Genomic DNA, 27,196 nt, shown 5'->3' with positions numbered 1-27,196 from the left:
GCTGTTTCTCCCACCTTGGAGAACGTTACCATCAGCCCTGAGGCCGCTGCCCAAGGTCTGAGGACCCATTTGCAACATCAGCCAGTCCGCGGCTGTTCGAGCAAGTTAGACATTCAGGAAAACATCTGGATGACGGGAGCAAAGGAGGAGAAACGAGGGATTTCTCCGGACGCACAGCGATCAGGACTGTGAGAGCCGAGCTGTCCAACAGTCTGACTCCCCAGTGTCTATTGGTCCGTACTAGAAGCCAAGTCCCGGTCTGCGGAGAGCGGGACCAGCCAGAGAGCTTGCTGAACACTCAGCACACCGGCACCGCCCACCCGAGTCTCCCGAGGCAGTCCCCTCCACCGGCAGAGTCCTGAGCGCTTTGCGTCCCCGCGTTGCCCACTGTCTGCCCCGCGCCTTTCCCAAGCCAGCCCCGTGGGACCAGAGTCAGGCATTCCTGGGCCGACGAGAGAGCAGAACCCCAGCCCCTGGCAAAGGAATGCCGCTCCTCTGTGCTGAATGTGCTGCTGAAAGTCGTTCTCACGCCCGTTCCCTCCTTTTAAGAACAAGCAGCAACGAGTGCCTCTGAAACCGGTTACCTGTCCTCACTTTCAGGCGGGCCCGGGCCCTTCCTCTCCCACAGGCCTGGGCCGTGATCTCCACCAGGTGCAGGACGCCTGGCTCCAGTCCCGACAGCGTCAGACTCGCGTTCCGGGTCTCCAGGTGCACCGCGGGGCTCCGCGCGGGGACCAGGGTGAGCTGGAAAGTGGGGTGCAGGGCGAGATCCGCCGCCCACGCCACGTGGAAGCTGGTGCTGGTCACATCGGAGACGGTGACCCTTTCAATGGGGCCGGGAACTATGAAGGGGACATAAACACCGAGAAGATTGAAATTAATCCAGTTCGGAGGAGAGAGGACCAGAGAGGCCTCACCAAATGTGAACATCAGATACACCGCTCGGGGACACGAGAGGGCATCCGGGGACGCCAGCCCAGGGAAGTCCTACGAAGTCCCCTCCTGCTAGCCGTGCGTGCGGTGCCTGCTCCCAAGACAGCCCTCCTGAGCCCCAGACTCACTGGGACAGCACTCCTGCCCCTTCCAGTATGGGGTCCTCTCTGCCACTGAGGTCCCTGGTCTTCCCCCAAAGTAAACGTCCTGAGCAGATTCTGAGTGGCTCTTCCAGAAGGGGTGCTCCTCCACCCCCTAGCAGACACATGCAGGGGTCAGCAGAAGTGGCCCCTGCTGGCTACAGGGTCGTTCCTTCAGGGTGATCCCGGGGGTGCCCGACAGCACTGGCTTACTGGGGCTTTATTCTTGTCCTGGGACCCATACCGCTAAGCAGAGGGAACACACTGACGGAGCAACATCTGACCATTAGTTCTGTCTGCACGCGGCCCAGGGTTGGGCCAGCACAGTGGCCTCACGGAGATGCCAAGCGTGGCCTCCTCTGTGGGAGCTGTGTGGCCAGGCCCCTTTCCTACACAGGACTGTCTCCCACAGTGCTGCCCCAGGACCTTGGCAATGGGCTAAGCCCTCAGTGTGGTATAAGCGCAACTGTTGGGGGTCGACACAGCGGGGGGCTCACACTGGGCTCGGGGAGACTGTGCTCAAGGGGAAGTGTGGAGATGTTGGGGTGTCCAACACTTCTGGGGGATGTCCCACAGTGCTTGATAAGACACACGCCCCCTCCCCACCCTGCCCCCTCTCAATGCCCAACTTCCTGCTTCTGCTCTGGGCGGCTAGAAGCCTTGGGGACAGGGAGGAGAGGCCTAGAGAACACACGGGGACCAGGTTCCCATCCTAACAAGACAGAAGCCACCGGCAGGGATGCAGCTGTGCCATTGCCCGCTTGGCCCGGCCATACAGTGAGCCACGCCCCTGACTCTTCGCAAAGGTCTTTGACTCAATGATGGGTGAGCCTTTGCCAACCGGAACTCAACAGTTCCCATTGTGCTGGGGCCTCAGGGCCCACGTGCCCCAGGACACGCCACCCGAGGCACTCACCACAGGCCGCAAGCTTCAGAGACTCAGCAGTGCGAGCTGAGGGCAGGTCAGGGGGAATGGAGGGCCCAGAGTCCAAGTTGCGTGGCTCTGTGGGGCCCGGAGGCGCTGGTGGTGTATTCCAAGTGGGGACACTGGTGTGCCACTCCATGTGGTCTGTGGGGCCCTCGCTAGGGGTGGGCCAGAAGGACGGTTCCATGCTGGAGTTTCTTGCTAACCATCCAGAGGTGTCCAGCAAGCCCTTCACGGTCCTAGGAGGGGAGCTGGGGATTGTCCTGGGAGTCCTGCTGGCTGTCCACTGGCCGGTCACCAGGCCTAGGGCCACGCTGGGCATCTCGTCCATGCCTTGCCCTGTGCTGTTCCTGTCCTGCTTGACCACGCCGCTGCCCCCATTCCTGGGTGGGGGCCCTGCGGTCTGGGTCTGGCCTGCAGCAGGGGTGCCCCAGGGGTGCCCAGGGCTGGGCCACAAGGCGGGAGTCTCCCGGCCAAGGGCTGTTCCGCCTGTTGCCAGAGGCAGGTCACCTTCCGCGGGGTTCATCACGTCACCTGCCGATACACACGTCCACTCTCAGAGGGGACATCTGGTTCAAAAACCCTCCCAATGCCCCCCTTGGGCGAGAGGTCCCCAGGTGGGCCCCAAGTGGGGACATGGGCTGTCTCATTGGGGATTATGGGATTATGAACATGTAGCAGGGCCCCTGTCTGCAGCCCCCCACGTGCTCTCAGAGGGGGAGGCAGGGCCTTTCCATTCGGTAAAGGAGACCTATCTGATGGGCCACGAGTGAGCACCAGCTGGGAGGCTGCTGAGCCCCAGATACACCCCCGGCTCGTGTGCAAACGAGCAGTTTCTCTAGATCTGCGCTCAGCGTAGGGCTCGGTGCTGGCCACTGTCCGCAGTCATTACGTGACTAAGGAAAGCGTGTAGGACAGCAACCTGTGGGCATTAGAACGGCTATGGGATATCAGGTCCCCGGGCAGGGGCGCACCCTCGCAGGCCCGGCCAGCGCGGGAGGGGTCGGCGTCCCTGGCCGTTGTGCACCGACAGGTGTAGGAGCCCTCCAGGTTGATGCACTGGGCGGCGGGGGAGCAGTCGTGTCCCTCTGCACACTCGTCCCAATCTGCTGGGCGGGCGGAAGAGAATCAGGAGCCGGTGAGAAACGGCTGGGGGCTACTGGGAAAACAGAACAGCAACGGGGCAGAGTTCTTCCCAAGCGGCAAACAGTCTGAGGGATGAAGGTGGGAGTCAGGGGTGTGCCCTTGGCATCCGGCGGCCCCGGGAGGCAGGCCCTGGGCAGAGCCGTCCGCGGAAGCCTGTCCCTGACCCAAGACAGCCCACCTGCCTGTGCCAACCTTCACTGCTGGCTGGCTGGTTCACGGGCAAAGATTAGGGACTCTTGGTTCCTTTTGGAGCAATTAGCACCCAAAAGTGTGAATATAATCCTCTCTTGTTTATTCTTTGTCCCCAGGCCCCCAAGGAGGGACACTTGCCCTTCTCCGTGACGCACCAACACCCCTAACCCTTAGCACTTCAGCAAAGAAAAGAGACCGAGCCCACGGGAGTCTGGTTAAGTGTAACGCGGACTTTCAGCGACACAGATAGGAACGGCCCTCGAACACCTCCTTCCTGGTCGGGGACACTGAGAATCCCAAAGGTCCCATGTCCCTGGGAACCCTTCTGAGCTGAGCAAGGAAGAGGGTTAGGTAAGCGAGTCAACCCCACCCCCCAGGGCCGCCCATCCCCTACCCACTTGCTCAAGTACCACGTGCACCACAGCCCAGGAATTTCCAACCAGCAGCCGCCAGGACCAGCATCAGCCAAACACTGAGACTAGGCTCACGGGGACCCCCATTCCCTTCCTTCTCCCTCCTTCTCCAATCCCCTCTTCTGGTCCCCCGGGGGACTGTCACCCCCACTCTCGTAAGGAAACATGAGATGGTCTCCTGCGTTTTGACACTGATTGACAAGGGGCTACGTGTAATACATGTGATAAACCTTAAGGAATAAATATCTCCAGCTGGGGGGATGGCATTCCCATGCCCCAGGGTCCATCGTTCAGGTCACTGCCCGTCCCACACGCCCCAGGGGAGCAGGTGGTAGGGAACGGAGTCACCTCGGCTGGTGGAGCAGGCTGGTCACCCCCCAGGGTGGGCTGGGTGGCCCGTGCACACACCCTTCTGTACCGGGTCCCCCCGGAGCTGTAGGCAGAAGTGCCCGACCCGTGCTCGGTGAGCCAGAGGAGCCCGGACTTGGCCCCGACTGAAGTCAAGACAGGGCACGTGTTCAGCTTCGCTCAGAGAAAACTGCCTGCACGCGCCGTCCGCTCCGGTTGTGGTTCTCAGTTTTGCTTCAGCGATCTTCACGGAAGCTCACGGAAACAGCTCCCCGAGACCAGCAGACGCAGCAGCTGATGCGACAGTCACCCCCCCCACGCCCCACCCCTGCCCAGGGCTCCTGCACAGACCCGTCTCCCTGGAGCTCTTTCCCCTGCCAGCCTGCAGGCAGCTCGAGCAGGTTCAGGGACGGAGCCCAGGCTGGCCGGGCGGCGGGGACCCGAGGAGACCACAGGTCCCACGGCCCAGACCGGAGCTCCCGCCGCTGAACACCTGGTGGCGATTTTCAGTCAGGGTGAACCTCCGAGCCTCGGCTCCCCGCACGCAGCCAGCAGGGAAGCCCACGTCCCGCTGCGGTGGCTTTGCTGGGTCCTGCATGAAAGCCCGAGGCCCGGTGGATCCGGAGCTCACAGGGAGGAGGCGGGTTTGCGGTGAGAGCTGCCAGGTGGCATCGGCTCCTTCTGGACGTGCCCACCGAGGACTCGGGCAGGGGCCCTGCGCGTGGGGCCGCGCTCTGCTCCCGCCAGCCCTGCTGCAGGGGCCAGGGTGGGCGGTCTCCCGGAGGGTGCGGTTCCTAGGAACCGGTGCCGCTGACTGAGAGACACGCCCTCCTGGAGCAAGACCAAGGGCACGTGGCCACCCAGTGACTCCCTCCCCAACAGATGGGCCTTGGGGAGAAGCTGAGGTCATGATAACGTGACCCCCCACGCGGCTGGGACGCGTTGACTCATGGCAGGCAAGAGCCCCCGGTCACCAGGAATGCTCCGAGGCCGCCAACAACAGCATTTCTATGCAAGCCACAGAGGAGGGGCTTTCTGGCCTGTGGCTCAGCGCTCCCGCCGCTTCGTGTGTGCTTCTCCTCTAGGCCCCCGCCTGCGGGGCTGGGGCGCTTCTGGGGAGGACCTGGGTCTGGGCTACCTGCCAGAGTGGGGGCTGTGCCTGCCTGCCCTGGTGACAGCAGCTAGCGGTCACTGGGTCAGAAGACCCTGTACGGGGTCTGGCATCCCCCCGCCCATCACTGGGCAGAAGAGGGGTCCCGGCTCTGGAGGGCCTCCCACAAGGGCTCCTCAGCAAACAGACCACCATGGGGCAGGGAGCCTGCAGGGTGAGAGCCTGTGGGGCTCCTAACTGTGGAGAGGCTTCTGGAACCTCACGGGGACACAGAACATGACCTGCTAAAACCCTAGAACATGAATGACAAAGGTGCCTCCTCTCCCTCTGCGTCACTTCTCAGTCCCCGCAAGCCTCTAGATGGGCTGGAAACCCCTGATCCGGGACGATCTCAGATCCTTACCTTAATTTTATCTGCAAAGACCCTCTTCCAAACAAAGTCTGAAGTTCTAGGTGGATGTTTCTTTTGGGGGCTACCACTCAACACATTGGCTAAGATCCAGTGTCACCCAGTGCCTGATGCATAGGGACAGGGCTGGGAAACAGCATGTAGGGACTGGCTAGGTCACCTGGAGATGGCTCGGACCTGGTCTCAGGGGGGCCCTGGGGGTGCCCGCTGAGGACCCACCCACAGAGCGCCCCTATGCCTCCTTGCATGCCGTCCCTGAGCCCAGGTAAGCAGGTGTCCCCTGTGCAGGGGACCGCTGGCTTCTCCGTCCCTGAGAGTGAGTGACAGAGCGACCCCCAGGCTAAGCGGGCAGGGTCTTCCAGGCCTGACTTCAGATGTGACCGTCCCACGGCCTTCCTTCCCTGCATCCTCGGGCCGGGGGGGAGGTTGGAACAGCAAGCCAGAAGGTGACCGAGCTCGAAGGAGAGGGCAGCTCACTCTCGGACCCCTGGGGCCCCAGGCAGGCTGCCGGAGTTCTCGCTGTGTGGAGTTTTGTCCCCAGGTTTGAGTGGCAAGAACTTCCATACATGTCAACAGGCTCTCTCTGTGTCTGTGTCTCTCACTGTCTCTTTCTCACTCTGTCTCTGTCTCTTTCCATGTCTCTATCACTCTGTCTCTCTGTCTCTATCTCTGTTTGTCTCTACCTCTATCTCTCTGTCTCTGTCTCTTTCCATGCCTCCATCTCTATCTCTCTGACTCTCTGTCTCTCTGTCTATCTCTATCTCACTATCTCTCTGTCTCTGCCTCTATGTCTCTGTCTGTCTCTGTCTCTCTGTCTCTACCCCTGTCTCTATTTCCATATCTCTGTCCCTATCTCTGTCTCTCCCTGTCTATATCTCTGTTTCTCCCTTGTCTACCTCTATCTCTGACTCTCTCTCCTCCCCGTCTCCGCCCACCCTCCTATCTCTCCGTCTCCGGGTCTCTCCCTCTCCCCCAATCTGTGACTTCCTGCCTCAAGGCAACGTCAAGTAAAATTACATAACATTTGGGCCAAGGAACTAGACGCCTGCGTGAGCAGGTGGCGTGGTGGTGGTGGGGCTGGGCCCTGACACAGAGTCAGCCCCCAGTGCCCATCCCCTCCAGGGTCCTCTGGGTCCGCCCCACCTTGCGTTCCGGGCCATCTGTGGGAGTGAGCTTCCCGGGCGCTGGGGTCCCTCTCCCACCCATAGCAAGGAGGTGTGGGATGTGGGCGGGCTTCTGAATCCCACGCTGGAACGCGGAGTAAGGAAACGGGTTCGTGCACTTGATCAACCTTTTACAATAAACGTGCACCTGAAAGAACGTGGCCAGGCCAGGCCTGGGTGTGGAGGGGAACCGACCTTGCACGCGCGTCCCCCGCGGGTCGATCTGGAACACCGTGCTGGCCAGCAGAGGTGGGAGCATGGGGACGAGCGTGGAGACTCCCACGGGGAACTCGGGGTCCTGAACCGTCAGCCTGAGCGTCACCACCACGCTTCCGGCCCAGAGAGAGACGACCCGCAGCCTCAGCTTCCCTCTCCTGTGCAGGTCGGACAGTGCCGGCGGGAGGGAGTTTTCAACCTGGCCAAGAAGAGACAACAGATGTCTCCATCAGCGTCCTCCCATGGGACCGACGGTCGGGGCACAGAATCTGTCCCCTTCGCAACCAAGAAGAGGTGTCCAGCCGCCAGCCTCTTGGGGCAAACAGAGATGCCCCGGCTCCCCGGACCCCAGTCAGACCTCCCCTGGGACAGCCAGGCCGGGCCAGGTCGGGCTTTGTGAGGATCCATGGAAACCGACAACTGGGTTCCCCACCACAGAGCAGGAGACGCACCGTCCCCTCTGTGTGCCCGGAAATCGGTGCACAGGTAACGTGTGTGAGCCAGACGGACAGTGAGTGGCTTCTTGGAGCTGCCCCTGCTTCCTGGCTGGGTCCCCAGGGAGACACGTGAGCAAGCAGGTGCCCAGCACCGGAGGACGGCCTTGCCCTGCCCCACACCATGCCTGCGCACGCGCGAGGATCACCAGGCAGGTGAAGGCGGAGAGACACCCGCTTTCCGTCTGCCCCAGAGCTACACGTCTTGCCAGCACAGGTGCTAACGTCCAAAGTCTCCGTCCAAGACGTTCATGGGGTTAACGGCCTCCAGAGAGAGCAGAGCAAAGGGCAGATCGCATCACGACGGCCACCGCAAAGATAGTGTCTCGTCCTGGGGCAACATTTAGGCAGATTTTCCTTCAGCCTTTTACGAGATTCAGTTTCCCTGAGCTCGGGGTTCCTCGGCTGTGATGCAGACCCACAGCATGCGCCCCATCCCCGCACCCCTCCACGTCAGCCCGGTGGGACTTGCGAGGCAGTGGGAGCTGTCACCAGCGTGATGCTCCCGCTGCCCGCCCTGCTGGGGGGATAAAGTCCTCGGTCTCTGCCCCCAGAACCCCGACAGGAGCCGACTAACTTGTCAGTTTGCAGAAGGATAAACTCTCAGACCATTCCTAGAGTTCTCAGCGGCGTAGCAAGTCCCTCTCTCCCTAATTGGCCTGTCACCCAAGGGTAGACAGCGTTGGCCACTGGCCTGGTGCTCCCAGGCTGCGTGCCGCTGTCCCCAGGGAGGCACAGGGAGGGACGGAGGCCGTGGTCCCTGGTGAAGGCCTCCCCAGAGAAGTGGGTCCAGCACCAGGAGACAGATCGACACCCAGGGCCCCCGGAGGGAAGGCACACCAGCAAGGGCCCATTTGAACCAAAGCATGGTTCCAAGGGCGGCTGCCCCAAACCCAGATCCAGTGCCCGTGGCCGGGAGCGCCCGGGAATTAGTGCGGGGTCTGGACTGCGGTGGCGCAGGCACAGAGAAGGGGCCCCAGAGCTGGAGCGGGCGGGTGTCTCGCTTGGACGCCCCCACGGGGCACCGCGTCTGCGTTCCGGCGTTACCTCGCTGAGCAGCTGTCGGGAGAAGTCCCGGTACTCGGGGCCGCTATGGCTGCGCAGCTCGTCCGTCGCGGTGCGGTTTAGGATCCTGACGGTGACCCGGAAGATGCGGGCATCTGCAACATCAGGAGCACACACGAGCAGTTGGTGGTGCTCCGTCCCACGCCATGCGGTCTCTGTCCCCCAGAAAGGCTCTTCTTCTGCGGGGACGTTTGTCATGTCCTCCATGACAGATGGAGGCAGGAGTCCTACTCGGGGAGTGGTGGTGGGGGACACGGAAGGAAGGAGCCTCCCGACACTCACCACTTCTCAGTCAGAGTAGGGGCGGGTGGGACAGGAGCCGCTGTCCCCCACCAGCGGGGACCACACTCAGCCACCACAGGTGGGGTCTGAAGGCCCCTCCCGCAGCCATCACCCCACCATCCCGCCCCATTCACACACACGGCCAGCCAGGCCCTCACGCCGGACCCCACCTAGGCCCTGGTCCTTGGTGACCAATGGCCCCCATTCACCCAGAACTTTCCAGGGGTGTGCACCAGAAGTCCCACCTGGGGAACCTATTCTGTCCCCACAAACCATCGGGACAGTCACCCTGCGAGGGAGCCACCCTTCACTTGGACATAAGCAAAGCTGGAAACTACGACGGGACGGGGGACACGCGTCTCTTTCATCACCAGAGTGAGACCCACATCCACGGCAGGTCCTGCCGCGTCTCTGCTTCTCCAACAACCAGTAGCCATTCCCCCCAGACGAGCAAGCCCGGGCCGGAGGCGCAGTTTATCCCCATGGTGTCACACGCCTCAACGGGCCACGGAAATGTCACCAGCTTGTGTACCGTGTGTTTCTAGCTCAGGTCAGCCAGAGTCCCTGTGATGTCAGCCTCGACCCTGCCCACAACGCTCAGCACCCCGGAAGGGCATGTCCACCTGTGCCCGGGAAACCTGGGTTCTCCGTGAGGTTCTGTACGCACTGCGGCCATCATGCCCACCGTCTCCCAAGGCGGCCGGCTCCTAGCATGGCCGAATTAATGTGCTAGAGAGCCTTGAAAGTGAACCAAGCTCCTTAGAAGGGCAGTGTGCCCATGACGGCATTTTGACAATATGGAGAAGGAGAAGAAAACCAAGGCTGGGGAGAGAAGGGGCTGGCATCTCGGGAGTCTTCTGGAACTTTCCTGAGGGCACAGGTGGGTCAATTCCCACGGCATATCCTGATGGACATGAAGTTGCTCTGTACATTGTCCTGAGAGGAGCTGGGGAGGGAGCAGGGGACAAGGGACAGTGGTGAGCCAGGGACGGGGAGCACCGGGGTGCACCCTCATTCCTGGGATGACCTAGGGAGCAGAGTGCTCCCTCCACTTACTCCCTGCACCACATGGAAGAGGGAATGAGCAGATGGGGTGCTCCCTGCCCCAAAATCAGCACCCTCATATACCACGGTTTGCATGTTTCTTGCCTGGGGCTGGTGGGACGTCCTCTGGGTACCCATGCTATGAGCTGTGACAATTTAGCAAGAGTCAGCCCCCAGATCGGCTCACAAAGGGTACACGCTCCTGTCCTCAAAGGCCTGCTCATTCCATCCCTCTCTCGTTCACTGCTGCGGTCATTGGCACTCGTCTCTATGAGAGACACACCCACAGGGTCTCTCAGGCAGCGATTTCTGCGCACCGTCCCCGGACCAGCAGGTCTGGGAGCCCCACCATTCCCAGCCAGCGGCCAGCCTAGGACACCGCCCCCAGTGCTGGACCTGAGCCAGACGCAGAGCCCCTCGGCCACACAAGCCGCCCTCTCCGGAACGGGATCCCCGGTTCCCACCTGTAACGTGATCGTTTGGGTGAGAGCAGGCTGTCTTGCGGACCCTCTAGTGGGGACAGCATTAGCTTGTCGGGTGTGTCACGTGGGAGAGGAAGCAGGTCCGAGAGGATTTCACGTGAAACTCACTCTGGTTTGGGGACTCAGTCCTGGGAACTCAGTGTCACGAAAGCTCTTTCAGGCCATGAAGATCGCTGCCACTTTTGCTTTATTACACTTTTTTCTCTGTGCTCTCTGATTGCTTTCTAAGTCCTTCTAACCAGAAGATGGGCTCGCCACGGTCCCATCAGGTGTGAGAGTGAGCCCCCGGGACAGGACGAGATGTAAGGGCACAAGGGGAGCCGCGGAGAGCAGAGACAGCCGCCACAGCCCTGCCCCGAGGACGTGGAGCCCCCACAGCCCCGCCAGGAAGGTGACGCCCTGCCCTGTCCTGCCCTGGGAAACAGGTGAAGGAGGATGTGAATCTCTCGGCCAACAGGACGAAGACGGGACCAAGACGCACAGGTACCGAGTGGAGCACGTACGACGGCACTTACCTGTTCTGACGGCCAGCGTGGCGGTGACATTGGCCCTGCATGCCTGGTAGCTGGTCTTCACCGTGTACAGCTCTCCGGCCTCCAGCCCCGCCACCTGCAGGGTCCTCCCCGCGGTCCTGGCGCTCCAGACGAGCTCCTCCCCCTTGTAAACCCGCGTGTGGAAAGGGCGGCGCCGGGTAGAATTTAAACTCCAAGACACCCGAAAGCTGCTGCTGGTGACATTGAGGATGGCGTAGTCCCGGATGGGAGGGCAGCCTGTGGGACACGGAAGATCAGCGAACCAGTGCGAAACTCGCAGGGAAAGGGGAAACGAAGACCAAACACTTCGGCACAGCAAGGGAGACTGTCCACAAGGTGAGGCTCTGGGATGGGAGACGACATTCACCAATCACACATCTGAGAAGGGCCAATATCCAAGACGCAGGAAGAACTCCTACAATCCAATAGCGAGAAAACAAAAAACCCTACACAATCCAATTAAAATACGGGCCAAGGATCCCAGCAGACCTTTCTCCAAAGAAGACATCCGGATGGCCGACAGACACACGAAAAAGTGCTCACCGTCCCTGGTCATCAGGGAAGTGCAGATCAAAACCACAGTGAGACCCCACCTCGCATCCATCCGAACAGCTAAAATCAAAGCCACAAGCGATAAGACACTGGCCAGACGTGGACAGAGGGGAGCCTCCCGCGCCGTTGGTGGGAAGGCGGCACAGAGACCCTGGAAACAGTGAGAAGGGTCCTCAGAACATTCAAAATCGGATGGCTGTAGGGTCCCGCGGTCCCTCTGCCCGGCGTAGCCGCAGGGACGGAGAGCCCTCTCTCGAGCATGCACCTGCACGGCGTGGATTCTGCCAGCCTTTGGAGGGACACCTGCCGCCACTCCCCTTGGGCCCTGGGGACACCGGCTCTGGACTTCTGTCCCCAGAGCCGGGACAGGGCCGGGTGCTGCGGTTTCCAGCACCCGGCCTGTGCTGCTCTGTCACCGCCTTCCAGGAACTGAGCTATTCCTCCTAGAGCCGTCAAGGTCTCGACTGGCAGGACCAGGCCACATGCCAGAAGATTTGATGACGCGGCCCACCAGCCACCTCTCAACACTGGCAGGCCGATCCCACCTCTGTGACCCGGAGGAAATCGTCCTTCGCCTCCTTCCCTCCGTCTTCCCTCAGACATGGATTTTCGTCCTTCGGTCGCAGGACACCTTCTCATGGCCCGCTAGTTTTCTGACTTCCTCTGAAAATGTGGCCCCAGAAAATAAGGCTCAATTCTCGGCCCTGCGTGATCCGAGAGAACCTGAGGCCTCCCCCGGCCGGTGGCCGTCGGCCAGACCCAGGACCTGACGTTTGCCGGGGTGCATCACGGGTCTGGGCCCTCGTTGCTTCTGGGCAACCTTGACCCATCTCTGAAGCCCCTGGAGATCCCGCCTTTCCCGTGGTCTCCCAGGGCGGCCTCTTCTCCTCTCTTCCTTCCGGCCCATCAGCTTGACCCTGAAGCTTGTAAAGGTAGAAATGCTGAGGATTCGAGCCAAGATTCTGAGCATCCCACGGTCAGAGCCCTGACGGCCGGTGAGGAGCACTGGCACGGGAGAACCGCTGCTTCTCGCCAGCCCTGGCTGCCTCTCCCACCGGCAGCCCTGCCCTCGCCAAGCCCCGGGTTCAGGAGACATTGCTTCATGGAGCCGAGTAGCTATGAGGTTCCCGCTGGGAAGGAGACCGTGTCGGAGGGAGTGCGGGTGACCCTGAACACAGTTCCACCTGATCCTAAAAACAGACCGTGTTCCCGGAATAGCAGGCGGGAGCCATGAGGGATTTCTGACGGGTTTTGTTTTGTGCAAGGATCCAACTGCCCTGCGTGCCGTTAATTGGATGACTAATTTCCCAAGAAAAGCAGCTGAAACTTGTGCCGCGTTTTCCGCGGGTTCGTACCTCCAGCTCCTGCCAGCACACTGCTCAGTCACACGGGTCTCTAAGTGGAAACCATACGGTGCTGCCCATAGCCGCTGGGATTCACTCTGACAGTCGGAGCTGGAAACTGCGTTCGTCTTTCCTGCCTGTTAGAGCAGAGGTCGGGGGTGCAGCTTCTCCCCATGATGTTTTGCCCCCGAGCGGTCCTTTATCCCGAAGGAAACTTGCAACCCGGGACGTCGAGTGACACGGCACAGTGTGGCTGGCAACGCTCCTAACTGTAATCAGAGTCTGATGTCATCTCAGACCGCGAGCCGGAGCACCTTCGGTTACCGTACTCCCGCCTTCCCGGCTCGCGGACTGTTCAGCACGTGCCCCCGGAGGCCGCGGCACAGGACAGGAAGGACGGCCTGCGGGGTCTGTGTAAAGCTTGTGGGCACGTTTGCGCAGGGAGGGTAGTGCTGATGCGGAGGAGGGTTCTGTTGCCAGGAGTGGGGCTGGCAGGTGCATCTCTTTAACACCCAAGAACTCTTGGAGTAGCCACCGTCCCTCCTGCCTTTCCGTCACTGACAACAGATGTTGGTTGAGCGCCTACTGTTTACTGAGACTCACTGGCAGTGACCAGGAGACAGGCCTTCTCCCTCTGTGAAGCTTCATCTGCTGTGAGATGGAACATTCCAGGAGGAGAAGGACTGACCCCAGGCGCCCCCACTCTTCACGTGGTGCTGGGGACCAGCCCGCCTCCCAGCGTCAGCTCGTGGCCTCTGCCCCTTCCCCACAGCAGAGAGGGAGGAGTCAGGGACAGGAACCTTCAATCATCATGCCAGTCAGGCTCTGCAATGGCGAAGAGTAAACCCCATTGCCCTGGAGAGCTGGTCAGATCCTGGTCCTACACACGGATGGGGGAGTGATGGGCATGGCCACTGGCCACATGTACCCTGTCACAGCTGTCCCTGCGAGAAGCACCATCGTGGCCCACAGACAACCCAGGATCAGAGCAGGGCCCCCCCGCCAGAGCGTGCTAGGAAAGGCGGCCTCGGGACCGGCTCGTCCGTTAGAACTGGCTCAGAGACTTCATACCAACAATTACCTTTTCTCACCTGGCCTTTCTCCTCGGAAGATGAGCCCGGCACTGGCAGGTGCCTCCAGGGGCGGGGCGTTCTACAGGCTAAATGAGGTGAGACCATAAATCTCTTATTAAAAAGCCCGGGGATAGTTAAGTGCTAAGTAGCTCTCGTCTGTTATGAACAAAGGGAGGGTCCTCGCTGTTCTGTCCCTTTAAAAGGGGGTGTGAATTAAGTGACTCATTCAGACTCCACGATTACAATGTGCTCCGTAACTACGTTAATGAAAGTTGCAGTTCTCCGGGCAGAATGTTGGAAACAGGCTAAATGCACCCCCTGAAGGAAAACAGCAAAGAACCTCATATCACTGCTATAGAAGACGATCGCCGTGGTCCCCCTTGTCCGCGGGGGAGGCATCTCAAGGCAGCGGGTGCCTGAGCCACGGATAGAAACGTACCCTCTTCTACACCATGTGCTGGCCTATCTACATTGCTATGCTAGGATTCAGCTTACAAACCAGGCCCAGGAGGAGATTAGCGAGAGTAACGAGACTTGAAAGCGGAATTCTAGCAGCATGCTGTAATGAAAGTTGGGTGGATGCGCTCGCTCGCTCGCTCTTGCTCTCAAACTATCTCACTGCCCTGCGTGCGCCCTTCTTGTGATGACAGGATATGACAAAATGCCCATGGGACGAGGTGAACGGGGGTGAGATACACGGATGTTGTGACCTGGGCTTAGGCTACTGCTGACCTTCAGACCATACTGTTGACCTTCAGACCATACTGCTGACCTTTGAACCATATGGCCACAGTGGACCGTGGGCAAATGACCCCGTGGAAAGCAAAACTGCATATAAGGGGGACCACTGTGTTGCTCAACCATCGAAGATCCTAAGGATGAAGACGAGTTGGCTTCCCAGAAAACTTTATATGGCGTGATGGTGAGTGAAGAAAACAGGACACAAGATTGTGTCGCCGGCAGGATTTCAAGAGCGTAAAGAACTGGGCAGGGGGCAAGGGAAACAAACACAGGGTGCTGGGCCACCAAGGCGGGCCCCTACCTTCCACTGTTGGTGCCGGTTGTTAAAGTAATAAACCAGGTTCCAGAACAACCAAGTTTCCACAGCCACATGGAGAGGGGTGTCTCTGCCCCTAGCCTGTGTCATCAGAGAGAAGGTCCCGGCCGTCACACGGTACAGCCCTGACCTGCAGCCTTCTCTCCTGCAAGCCTGGCCTGTAGTTCGTGCCCCGTTGTCCTGGGAGGCCCGTCCCCGCCACATCCGCTGTCCCATCGCCAGCTGCTGCTCCCAGGTACTCAACCTGCAGGCTCCCTGCTTTGTGTCCTGCCCCAACCTCATTAGAGTGGGATCAGCTGCTGCACATGAGAGGAAAGCCCACAGGACTGGGCTCCAACCCACAGGTGTACCCCTCACGTGGAGAACATCCGTGGCCCCTCGGGCCCGGGCTCCTCCTCCATCTTCATTCCTCCATCACTAGGGTCTAACCTCAAGGTCACCATGTGGCTTGGATGGCAAACAGGGCCTTGGCCCTCATGGGGCCATGACCACCCTGGTCTCCACAGAGCCAGTACCCTTGCAGAGCCTTCCCGGCTCCTGGGGAGACTTCTGCTCTCTCTCTTCGGCTACGGCGAGTCACTAAGGAGGTAGAGAAATGTAGTCTTTGCTGCGGGGCACATCGCCATGTAAAACTCCCAGTTGCGTCACTAAGGAAAGAGAGATGGGATCCGGGGTCTGCCATGACCCCCCTGGTCTGTTCTCCACCCAGCACCCGAACACAGGTGCGTCGGGTCATCTAGTCCGCTGCTGGGCACCCTCCACAGTCCCATCTTCCTCAGAGGACAGTCCCAAAAAAGTCCCGCCTGCTCTGCACTGCCACAAAGCCCGCAGAAACAGGAAGAGCAGGACGGCACCTACGGCGTATGAGGGAGTCCTGCCAAGCAAGGGTCAAATCTGAGTCTGAATCTGATGGTACTTCTGCATTAGGGGTTCTTGGTTTTTTGTTTTTTTGTTTTTTTAGTTTATTAAAATCCAATTAGCCAACATCTAGGGCATCATTAGTTTCAGAGGCAGAAGTCAGCGACTCATCTGCATGTAACACCCCGTGCCCATCACATCACGGGCCCCCCTTAATGCCCATCGCCGAGTTAGGGGTTCTTAACCCAGATGGGGATCATAAGCAGACGTTGGGGGTCCAATGTAGAGGAGAGAAAGAATCTTAACTCTCGCTCGCGTCTACCTAGAACGTAGACTTTCCTTCGATTGCAAGCTGGGTGCCCGCAGGAACCCCAGAGTCTCATACCACGGGACAGTGTGGTCTCTCCCAGCATCCCCTGTGCTCCTCACTCCCATGGCTGAACCCCATGATTCAATCAACGTGTGAAGACGCGCCTAGCCTACAAGACCGTTTGGGCTCCCCCTGAGTCAAGGACTCCTAAGCAGGTGCTTCGGGAAACCTGGGCAGTGAAGGGGGGGGCACGGGGACAGGAAGGTGGCAGGGAAGGGTCTTCCACGACGTCGGGGCCAGAGCAGGCAAGTGCTCCTGGCTCTGTCAGGAATCTCTGGGACCGGAGGGCTCACGCCTGCCGCCTTCCCTGAAGGCTTCTGGTGGTGAGACAGAGCAGCGGGTCCAGCAACGGACCATCGGCCGAATGGATGGGAGGGGACAGTACGCTTTGGGACAGCTGAGTCGCCATCTGGGGGTTTGAGATCTCAACAGCTCGTCTCGGCGCTGGCATCCGTGTATTTGAAGCACTTGGGAACATTTTAGGAAGGAGTCCACTGGCTTCATCGACATGCAGGGATCCGGGCGCCACCAAAGAAAGAGCCAACTGTGGCTTAGAAAATCCAGAGGATGGGGCCCTGGGGGCCAGTCAGCAGATCCCAGCTCATGGGAAACTCAGCCGGGGGAGGGGGTGCCGCGTCCTCCAGCAATTATGAGAAGAAACAGAGAGGTGGAGGGAAACCCCCACGTTGCAATTCCAACAAACCATCCAAAAGTTATGATGGTGATGGGACAGGGAGAGATTTCAACAGACTGGATGTTTGATGAGATTAAGGAACTGTGGTTTGGGGTTTTTAAGGGAAGATATGATCTGGTATTTGGGTTTTGTTTTTTTTTTTTTTTAATCTCTCTCTCTCTCATCTCCTACAGATACATCGTGGAGTATGACAGATGGAGTGATACGTTGAAGGAGGTTCGCAATAATGAGGCTGGGGGCAGGCAGCAGATGGGGACGGAGGGGCAAGGAGGGTCTCAAGGGTCAGGGAATGTTCATGACACTCCTCTCTGGGCTTCTCTTTGTCCACAAGTTTCCAGAATAAAGACTTATGAATCTCCATGGCCTTATCACCTCTGGGCAGGGTGGGGTCCTGCCTGGCCCTGCTCCTGTCCCCGTCCCCTCCTCTGCACTCTCAGTCCCCACCACCTGCTGGTTCCTGGACTCCATCAGGCACGCAGCCTGCTGGGGCCTGACCTCACTCAGTGCCTGCGTTTCCCGAAGCTGCCGTAACAAATTAGCACAAACGTAGTGCTTAAAACAAGAGAAATTCACTCTTAGTGCTCTGGAGCTTGGAAGTCGAAGAGGCAGGTGTGGGCCATGCTGTGCTCCTTCTGGAGATTCCAGGGGAGAAGCCAGACCTGCCTTTCTCCGTCTCCGCGGCCAGTGGTCCCTTCACCTTCAAAGCCGTGCGCAGCCCCTGTGCCCCCTCTGCTTCCCTTGACCGTCTCCTCTCCCTGCTTCTGGGCCTCTGGCCTCCCTCTTACAAGGACCTTGCGGTGCCACGGCTCCCCCACATAATCCACCACCAACCCCCAGCCCAAGACCCTTAGTGAATCCAGAAAGTGCCTTCTGCAGTGAGAGGGGCAGCCGCAGGCCCTGGGTCCGCATGCCGGTGGCTTTGGAGCGTGTTAGCACAATCCTGCCTCGCACGCTCACACCCGACTTCACTCTGGTCTCTGCCCAAAGGTCACCCTGTCCAGGGGCCTGCCTTGGCCACCACACCTAAGACCACAGCCCCGGGTGCCACCCCTCCCATCACTCCCCTTTGCCTTGGAAGCCAACCACTGCCCCACATTTGGTATTTGTCCACATCTGTGTGGTCTTCCTCACTGAAATGGGAGCCAAGGGAGCGAGGGCTCTTGGACACTGAAGAAACACCATCAGGACAGCACCTGGCTCAGCGCAGACACTCACTAAAGTGTGTTGTATATGCAGTGGCGGGAGAATGGATGGTTGGATGGACGAGTGGATGGATCGATGGATGGATGGGAGGGAGGAAGGAAGGAAGGATCTAGAATGGATGGATGAATGAATGAGTAGATGGATGGATGAGTGGATCAGTGGATGAATGAATGAATGAATGAATGAAGAGGAACATGACCTTTCCCACTCCCTCCTCGCGCGCTGGCAGTTCCAGTGGCTGGTCTCCCCCTCACCGTCCCACAGACAGCCCTGCAGCCTACGGGCACCATGCCTGCCCTGAGCCGCCCACCAGAGCAGCTCAGGTGACTGTCATCCCAGCTGGGGACGGCCTGCAGGGAGGGGAGGAGACATTCCAAGGGCAGCCTCCTGGAGGAGGGAAGGCTGGACCCCGGTCCCAGAGCTGCCCAAATTAGCCAGGGTCTCTCCTCCCCAGCACACACATGTGCTTGGACATCTCCGGCCTTTTCAAAGGCCCTCCTGAGAGCCACACCTCCTCCAAGTCTGCTCGTTTCTCTGACCCTCTTTGGGTACCCGTCCATGAGGGATGGTTCCTTCTGGACTATTGGAGTCTCCTTCCTGCCATGCTTCCTGCCTTGCTCTGGCCATGTGTCAGCACCTCATTCCCCACAGACTCCGGGCCAAGGCCCCGTTCCCCTTCGGAGTGCCAGCACCGAATGTCCAGCTCGGCCAGCCCCTGGCGTGGACCCTGGCTTCCACTGCCGTCTCGTATAATGACTATAATCAAAGACAATGCTAATCACCCGAGCCATGCCCGGTTCCCGCAGAAATCACCACGTATCCGTGGCTCAACCAGGATGTGGGCATGCTGCCTTATCCCGCTTCCTCTCCTGCTTCGAACTAATCAGGAAGTCCCGAGGGCTTCTCTCCCACCGATGCCTCGATTCCACCCCTCCACACCTCCTTCCGCCCCCAGACTCCAGGGCGGACCGACGCCACGGCGCCTTCAACACACAGCCGCTTCTTACTAGACGCCCTTGATGGCAGAAGCCGATCACGCACACCCAGCACGCATACACCTGTCCCGTCCCCTGACCCGCCTGGACCAGAGCTAGACCCGTGCTTGTCAGTGTCGCCGGGGCTGACCCTGCGGCCACAGGACAGTCAAGGTCACACCTGTGGTCTCAGTGTAAGTATCAGTCACGTCCCCTCCACTCTCGGAAGGGTCCCGATCTAAGCAGTAAGCAAGGGAGGGTCTTCCTAGCCCGCCACGCCTGGCAAGTGTCTGCTGTGCTCTCTTCTGAGTTTCCTGGGAGCAAAGGTTGTCACCTACTTGCATGTGTTTCTTTTTTCTTTTTTTTTTTTTTTAAGATTTTATGTATTTATTTGAGAGAGAGAGAGAGGGAGCACAAGCAGGGTGAGAGGCAGGCATCAGGAGAGGGAGAAGCAGGCTGCCCGCTGAGCAGACAGACGGCCGGACATGGGACTCGATCCCAGGACCCCGGGATCATGACCTGAGCCGAAGGCAGATGCTTAACGACTGAGCCACCCGGGTGCCCCTTTGCACGTGTTTCTATCACAGCATCCAGCATGGTGGCCGGCGCATAAACAAACATCACCGGCTCCGAGGACGAACGCAGGACTAGCCCACTACGGGATCCAGAATGCTGGAAAGAACTAAGCGACTCTCCTCGGAACACGAGCCGGTCATTCCCTCTCTGCAAGACAGGAGGGTCCCTGTGTGCTGCGGCCCAGTTAGCCTGAGCAGATTCCCTCGGCCATGCCTCCCCGAGCCGGGAGGACCCGGTCGCTCACCTCCACACGTGCGGTCCAGCTTCTGGGGACCCGAGGCCAGCGGCTCGGGGTGACAGGTGCACTGGGATGAGCCCTGCATGCTCAAACACTGGTCCTTCCCGGAGCAGGCACTGAGTTCATCGATGAAGCATTCGTCGACATCTGTTGACAAGAGGAGTAGGTGAGACACTCGTCATAGCCCTTGTCACACCACTTGTCACAGCCCTAACCACCTCTTCATTCGCATTAACCTCCAGACGGGCATCACACGGGCTGAAGAAGTGGCATGGGCAGCGGTCTCAGAGTAACTTCTGGGGCCCTGTCTTAAAGAGCTCTGGGGCCCGCCAGGCACCTTCATCCACGCGGGTGGCCCACGTCTCAGGCCACAGGCAGCCCCATGGGCTGGGGTCAGGTGGAGCTGCTGCCACCAGCGAATCTGAAGAGTCCTGAAGGGATGGGGTCTGAAACTGCCGCCCAGGAATAAACCTTGTGGCCAGGTAGTTCTCCAGACCAGGAGGAGAATGGAGCCGACCCTGGTGTCCAGAACAAGCCTGTCACCTCCTCTGACAGCTGGATGCTCCGGCAGAACACAGGCCCGGACAAGGCTGCTCCATGACCCGGATAAAGCGGGCAGAGCGAGGCCACGTCACAATTCTATCCCAGCCAGACGGGACACACAGACAACGAGGCACCTGCAAACCACCACCCCACTCGCTTTCTGCTTTACCGATTGTGGCTTATCTTTGAGCTGCCGGTCCCCTCCTTCCCGACAAGATGTGCTGAGACACCCAGTCTCAGCTCTGTGCTCGATCTCTGAGAGGGTCCAACCTAGAGCCAAGCCCCACTCCCTTGGACCTCCCACAACTATCCCCTAGTAGACTCCCGACACTGCTACGAGATGGCCCAGGTGCCCCTGCTGGAAACTCTCTGGCCGCCTCGGGTCACGAGCCCAACTTGCTCGCTGCCGGTGCCTTCCCGTATGGGCGAGCTCAGTCGGGTCTCTAAGAACATACAGGATTTTGAAAGGAGTAAAATGCAATCACTGGGGTTTTCCCTGGGCTCCAGACCCCGCACCTCCCCTTACATGTGACCTTCAGTGTCACAGAAGCCCCACCAGCAAGAGAAGCTGTCCCCCCTCAGCCCAGGGAGCGGCAGGGGCGTCTGGCTCCCGCCGTGGGCAAGAACGTTCCACGGGGCCCAGCCCTCCGCTCACACGCTGTCCACAGCCGCTCCGTGCAAGGGCAGAGCCGAGCCGTGGAGACCGAGGCCATGGGGCCCACAGCCAAAACCCCGTCCTGTGTGGCCCTTTCCAGAAAAAGTTTGCTGACCCCTGACAAAGAGGAGGACCAGGTAACTCCTTCCAGAAAGGAGACCAGCTCTGCGTGGTTTACCAAGTTCAATGTTGTGCGGTTCTACTGAACAGGCCTCCCAAGACCAAGGGTGTCTTTGGTGAAGGTGGGGGACGGCAAGAGGGCAGGAAAACACCCCAAGAGTGGAAGCGATAGCCGTGACTTAGTTGTTCCGGGACCTGCTCGCCGGCGCTGCAGTGGAAGGGGAAATCCGGGGCAGGACGGTGTGGAGGGATCCCGGAGGGAGAGAGCCAAGGGAAGGCCGATGTGGGTGCAAAACCCTTCTCGGGGCGCCTGGGTGGCTCAGTTGGTGAAGCGTCTGACTCTTGGTTTTGGCTCAGGTCATGATCTCAGTGTTGTGGGATTGAGACCCGTGTCGGGTTCCCCGCTCAGAGGAGAGTCGGCTTAAAGACCCCCCTCTCCCTCTGCCCCCAACCGCTCTTGTACTCTCTCTCTAATAAATAAATAAATCTTAAAAAAAGAAGAAAAAAAACCTCTCAAACCTTCACCTTGGAGCTCAGAGTTTCAACTTGGTTTGGGCCCGAATGAGCTGAGTACAGGTCAGACCTCCCCTTGCCTGCCTGCTCGTCCTGCAGGGCCCACGCCCCCCGCCCCCCGCCCCGCCCCCACCACCGCGGAGAGGACGGAGGGGAAGCGGCACCTTGCGCCTGGATGTCAATCACTTCATAGACGCGCTTCACGACCTCATCCAGCATCGCGGAGACCCGGGCCACAGGCACCGGCCGCGGCAAGCCCAGGAGCAGCTGTGACACCGTGAGGGAGGTGTCCCCGCGGGCTGACTGCAGGTGGTGGACAGCGGGACGCAGCGGCTGCAAGGCGCTGGTGACCTGGGAGGCCAGAGTCAGAGCGTCACTCGTGAATGGGCGCCCATCCGACAGGCAGGGAGACTGAGGCCCGGAGAGGCACGCACAGGTGCGCACACATGCACACACAAGCGCGTGCCATTCTGCCCCTCGGGAAAGACCCTCTGCCTTGTGCCTCTGTTGGTCATCATCCCAGTAAAAGTCCTACAACCCAGACCATGAACACTTCTGCAAACACACTGTCATGGGTTGAATTCCGGTCCCTTCAAAAAACGGTGTTGAAGTCCCGACCCCCAGAACCTCAGAACGGGACCTTGTTTGGAAATACGGTCATCGCAGGTGTTGTTAGTTATCGGGAGGTCATTGGGGTGGGCCTCTGTCCAGGACGACTTGTTTCCTGCCACAAAGAAGAACCCCAGCCACAGACAGAGACCCCACACGCCCAGGAACAGGGCCCAGGACAGACCTTCCCTCACAGCCCTCGGAAGGAGCCCGCCCTGGCCACACCTCGCTTCCAGATGGTCTCCACAACGTTTGGGAGGAAGGCAGGCGGTGTGAGCCCCCGGCCCGCAGCACTCTGTACGGCCGCCCCAGGAAAACCCCCGGCTACCCCCACCAGGACCCCGGCCCACCCTCACCCCGAGGGATGTGTGGAATCAGAAGCAGGTTCAGGGGCACTAGAGCCCGTCTCCCCCGGGGAGACCCGACACCCTCTTCTCCTGGGGGGGAGGGGGACGCGGAGACACAGCTGCTCCCGCAGGAGGCAGAACAGCGCGCCCCTGGCTCCAGCCTTGTGGGAATCCCGGAGTCGGGGTGCCCAGCACCAGCCAAAGTGGGAGCCCATGGGAGGCAGGACCCCTGCAGGAGCAACACCCACGCTCATGAAGGGGAAAGGGGGGAACCCAGATGATACAATTTAAAATACACAACCACAACTCAGAGCCTACATGGTAGGCACTGCTGTAAGCTCCTTATGTGTACGCTGTGAACCCCAGAGACCCTGTCACAGGCAGGAGGATGATCACTCTGATTTCATGGAGGTGTCCGAGGCCCAGGGAAGTGAAACAACTTGTCCCAGGTCACACAGCGACAGGCTGCGTCGGGATTTGGCAGGCAGTCTTAGAACCACGTTCTCACTGGCCAGCCGGGCAGCCCCAGCCTCTCAACAAGCCAAAAAAGACAAACCCCTCCCCGTTGGGACAGTTAAGGAGGCCGCCAGGGCAAGGTGACGTGTAGGAACCACAGTCTAGCTGCTGTCCCAGACGGCCCAGACATGGGGAGCGCGAGTGCCATCTGTGCTGGGGCTGCGCCCGCCTGTGGGCCACATAGCCGAGGGTGAGGCCTTTCTATTCGCCGGGTGACTGCACGGGTCACGCGCCCACGAAGCGGGCCCTTATGCCAGACTGTCCCCGGGAAAGCCGCCCGGCGGAGAAGAGGAACTAGGTCCCGCCTGCTGTGGGGCTCTCAGGCCAGGGGGGCTCTGGGCAGCGCGGGGAGGTTCCCATGGAAGGTCCTGCAGGGCCGTGTCCACCGCGGGGCGCTTCCCCGGGCCTGGTGTGGCTTCTCCGGGGACATGCGGCCCCATCTAGAGACAGTTCTGGTTGTCACAGTGGCCGTGTTTCTGGCTTCCTGCGCGTGGAAACCCTGTGATGATAGGCAGCCCCCACAGGGGAGAGCCCCCAACCCCAAATGCGGCTCGTGCCGAAGCATAGAAACCCCGGCAGCGAGAGGCCCCCACCTGGCACGGTCCGTGAGGCCCGCCGACCTCCACACAGTGGGGGCTCGAGGGAGGTTAGTGAGGGCGCAGCGCTGGGGCCTGGGCCGTCTGCGCTGCGGCACCCTTCCATTGAAGCAGAGAGATGACGGGTTCCGCACTCCGTGGCGACGGGCTAGCTCAGGACACCACCGCCTCGGAACACGGCGAGGGGCTTGCTGCCGTTGGTTCTACTGCACATAAACCCTGCCTCTCTCGGGCTGGTTTTTATAGATTCAGAATTCACGTCTGGTTCAGAGTCAGCCGTGTTGGGGTCACTTGTGGAACCCCCCTATCCCGACCCTCGGTTCCCGCCCAGTGCCTGTCCTCCCCACCTACCATGGAGTGCAGAAGCCGCACGTGGTCCAGGAGCCTGGGGTCCACCTCCTCGAGCTCCCTGAAGTCCATTTTCACCAGGACAGTCACCTGGTACCAGAAGGTCACCGGGCTGTCCAGATCTGCATGAGGACACACTCTGGTGAGCTACGGATCTGGGGCAGGCAGGGGCCAACTGAGGCTCGCCCAACTGAGGCTGCCACTGGGGACAGCGTGGGACACTTCCCCAACCTGCCACCTCTCCCTCCTCTTATAATATATGTAACCCTACATACGCTGTATGATACATTACTGTATGTAATGCACATCAGATACTACTGTATATATTACATATAATATATATTACGTATATAGCATATAATATGTTATTATTATCCATAACATATTATACATTTATATTATACACATGCATAATATGATATGTACTATATTGTATGTAAATATCTTACATAATATAATTATACATTATATATTATGCATAATGTAATATTTTGTATTGTGTATACTGTGGCTTCATACTATACTAATATACGCTACGCTGATACCATAGCCTTATAACGTGTCACATATAATATATTTGCAATATTTATATATATTTCCCTCGTTCTGAACCTGGACCAACCCATTCTCCTGGGAGCAGCCCATGGTCAGGAGCAGAACTTTCCAGACCAGACGGGTGCTTAGCGAGGGCCAGGCTGCTGACGGGCCAAACCGGGGCTCTGCGGAAGCCCCAGCCACCAACTTTACGTCTCCCCTCTCTGACACAGCTCAGGTTCCGACGGGCACCAGCCCGACCCCTGGGCTTCTCTGGCACCCTGGGGAGATCGGAGTCACGGCTCTTCCAAGAATATCCTCCTTCCCTGGAGGCCCCGTGAGCAGTCCCCCCGCCCAAGGTGTCCGTTGGACAAAGACATCTCCTGGGAGCGAGAGGCGCCCGAGCACATGGCTGCAGGCTCTCTGTAAGACGGAGCTGCTGCTTCTGGAAAGCCCCCGCCCTGCCCTTCCCCCACACCAGGGCTTCAACCCTACCTGGGGGAGCAGGGGCCACGCAGTGGCGGCCTCGGGATGAAGGGCAGCACTTTCGAAGTCCCGGGCAGTCTGTGTCCAGCACGCACGGTGAGGCGGGGGCTTCCGGCCCCACCACCGGGCAGACCCCAGGTCTCGAGGCAAACTCTCTGGACCGATTCAGGGCTGGAGGGGGGAGTGATTAGCAATCAGTAGTGCTGGGTACAAGCCTTGGTTTTCCCGACCCTGGACTGCAGCTCCGGCTCCTGGAGACGCACGGCACAACCCGCTCCCGGGCCGCATCCTGGGCATCGTCTTGGCACGTCCCACAGAGCAACCACCCGGGGCCGTGTGCTCTGACTTTCACGTAGTCTAACCGTCTTGCCCAGATGGAGGACCGTGTGAGCTGGGGCGCTGGGTATCCCCTTCTCTAGGCCGGGTGCGGGGGCTCCCCTCTTAGAGACCACTTTGTGGCCCCGTATCCCAATAGCTAGCTCACTCAATCCGTGTTTACTGAGCACCTACTCTGTTCCGGGTACGCACCAGGTGCCCAGCACCCAGCAGCGGTCCCGAGGTAAAGTCCCCACCTCCAGGACACTGAGATTCCAGTGGACGAGGCCAGTGCGCACACACACCTATAGAAACAAGGCCTGGGCTGGCGGAGACATGATGGGCTTTTGAAGAAAAGGGCTTTCGGGGACTGAGATGCAGGGAAAATACCAGAGAATCTATGGGCTGAAGGAGACTGGCCGGGAGGCACAGGGCTGGCACTCAGGTTGGTGGAAAGTTCAAGATCAAGGAGAAGAAACTGACCCTAGGGAAGCCGGGGTGCCACCCTCCGGGGGTGGGATGCTCTGCTGGGACACTCCTGTGGCAGGACCCGCGGCGGTCTGCAGGGCTGCACACCCAGAGGGGCAGCTGGGCGCAGGGCAGCAGGGGCAAAAGGAGCCCGGCAGCCAAGAGCTGGAGGAGGCTGGGGGCAGCAGAGAGGGGCACAGGCATCCCAGGAAGGGCCCATGTGGTCCGCAGCCTTCCTGTCACCCACCCAGAGGATGAGGGCTCCTGATACCTTGGGAGTCAGGTAGTGCACACGGCTCCGCCCAGATTCCTCTAAAGCCCCACACCCTGCCCGACCTTCGACCTTCGGAAGAGCCGTTCCAAGTCCTCCAGACTCCAGGGAAAGCCGAAGAGGTGGGCAGGGGACCACGCTCTGCAAACATCCCGCAGGGGTGGGAAAGGTTAGCCCCAGGGGGATGTGTGGGGTCCCATGTGGAAGGGAAGCCTCAGGGGCTGTGGTCCCAGAGACCGCCCTCTGGGTCCCCCAAGGTCTCCGCAGACAGAGAGAAGGTGGGGCCCCTGCTAGTGTGGGCACACGTCACCCGGGGCAGCTGACTTCACTGCCTTCCAGCAGAGGAAAGGAGAAGGAAGCCAAAACCGCCCAGAGGCAGAGACTCTGCCCTCACTCTTCTCACGGGGCCAGGCCGGCTCCTGCCGCGTGGCCCACCCCGCTAAGTGAGGGCTTGACCTTCAGACTCAACGCCGTCTCCTCTCCATGCTGTCCGTGGCCCCCTCGCCGCTTCCCAGTCAGCCAGGTGCCTAGTCCGGCGTCTGAAGTCCTGGAGACGTTGCCACGTGGGGGCTGGCTCTGGGGCATAGAGCATGGGCATGGGGGGCAGCCCGTGGCGGGGAAACACCAGCTTCCCTGTAGGGCCACCGCTCAAGGACCTCAAGGTCATGGCGTTCCCCCCATCGTAAAAACCAGCAGGCTAAGGAGACGTGAGATGAGACGTAAGGTGGCCTCCCGGGACAGAAAAATGACACTTGGGGGAGAAAAGTAAAGTCCAGGGGTGCCTGGGTGGCTCAGTTGTTAAGTGTCTGCCTTTGGCTTGGGTCATGATCCTGGAGTCCTGGATCGAGCCCCGCATTAGGCTCCCTACTTGGCGGGAAGCCTCTCCCTCTCCCTGCTTGTGTTCTGTCTCTCACTGTCTCTCTCTGTCAAATAAATAAATAAATTTTTTTTAATTTTTTTTTTTAAAGTAAAATCTAAATAAAGTGTGAGGTTGAGTTAACGGTGATGTGCGATGTTGGTTCCATCATTGGGGCAAAATGC

The 27,196-nt window shown here is 59.7% G+C and overlaps 1 protein-coding gene across 1 annotated transcript in view; it reads right to left on the bottom strand.

The window, feature by feature from the left end:
• LOC111155676 (uromodulin like 1) overlaps positions 1 to 27,196 on the bottom strand; it is a 56,728-nt gene that overhangs the window by 21,819 nt on the left and 7,713 nt on the right. The window contains exons 3-13 of the mRNA XM_022515966.1: positions 25,111 to 25,272; positions 25,036 to 25,051; positions 24,085 to 24,193; positions 21,830 to 22,016; positions 19,841 to 19,981; positions 10,879 to 11,133; positions 8,538 to 8,650; positions 6,976 to 7,195; positions 2,973 to 3,104; positions 1,990 to 2,532; positions 585 to 842 (exon numbers count right to left, since the gene is read on the bottom strand). Of these exons, the coding sequence (XP_022371674.1) occupies positions 585 to 842; positions 1,990 to 2,532; positions 2,973 to 3,104; positions 6,976 to 7,195; positions 8,538 to 8,650; positions 10,879 to 11,133; positions 19,841 to 19,981; positions 21,830 to 22,016; positions 24,085 to 24,193; positions 25,036 to 25,051; positions 25,111 to 25,272 (2,136 nt within the window). The remainder of the gene's footprint in view (positions 1 to 584; positions 843 to 1,989; positions 2,533 to 2,972; positions 3,105 to 6,975; positions 7,196 to 8,537; positions 8,651 to 10,878; positions 11,134 to 19,840; positions 19,982 to 21,829; positions 22,017 to 24,084; positions 24,194 to 25,035; positions 25,052 to 25,110; positions 25,273 to 27,196) is intronic.

This window comes from Enhydra lutris, unplaced genomic scaffold (assembly GCF_002288905.1).
Source record: "Enhydra lutris kenyoni isolate GAN:26980312 unplaced genomic scaffold, ASM228890v2 scaffoldscaffold43, whole genome shotgun sequence".
NCBI lineage: Eukaryota > Metazoa > Chordata > Mammalia > Carnivora > Mustelidae > Enhydra > Enhydra lutris.
The sequence above is the reverse complement of the archived record's forward strand: the minus strand, read 5'-3'. Positions and strand labels throughout refer to the sequence as shown.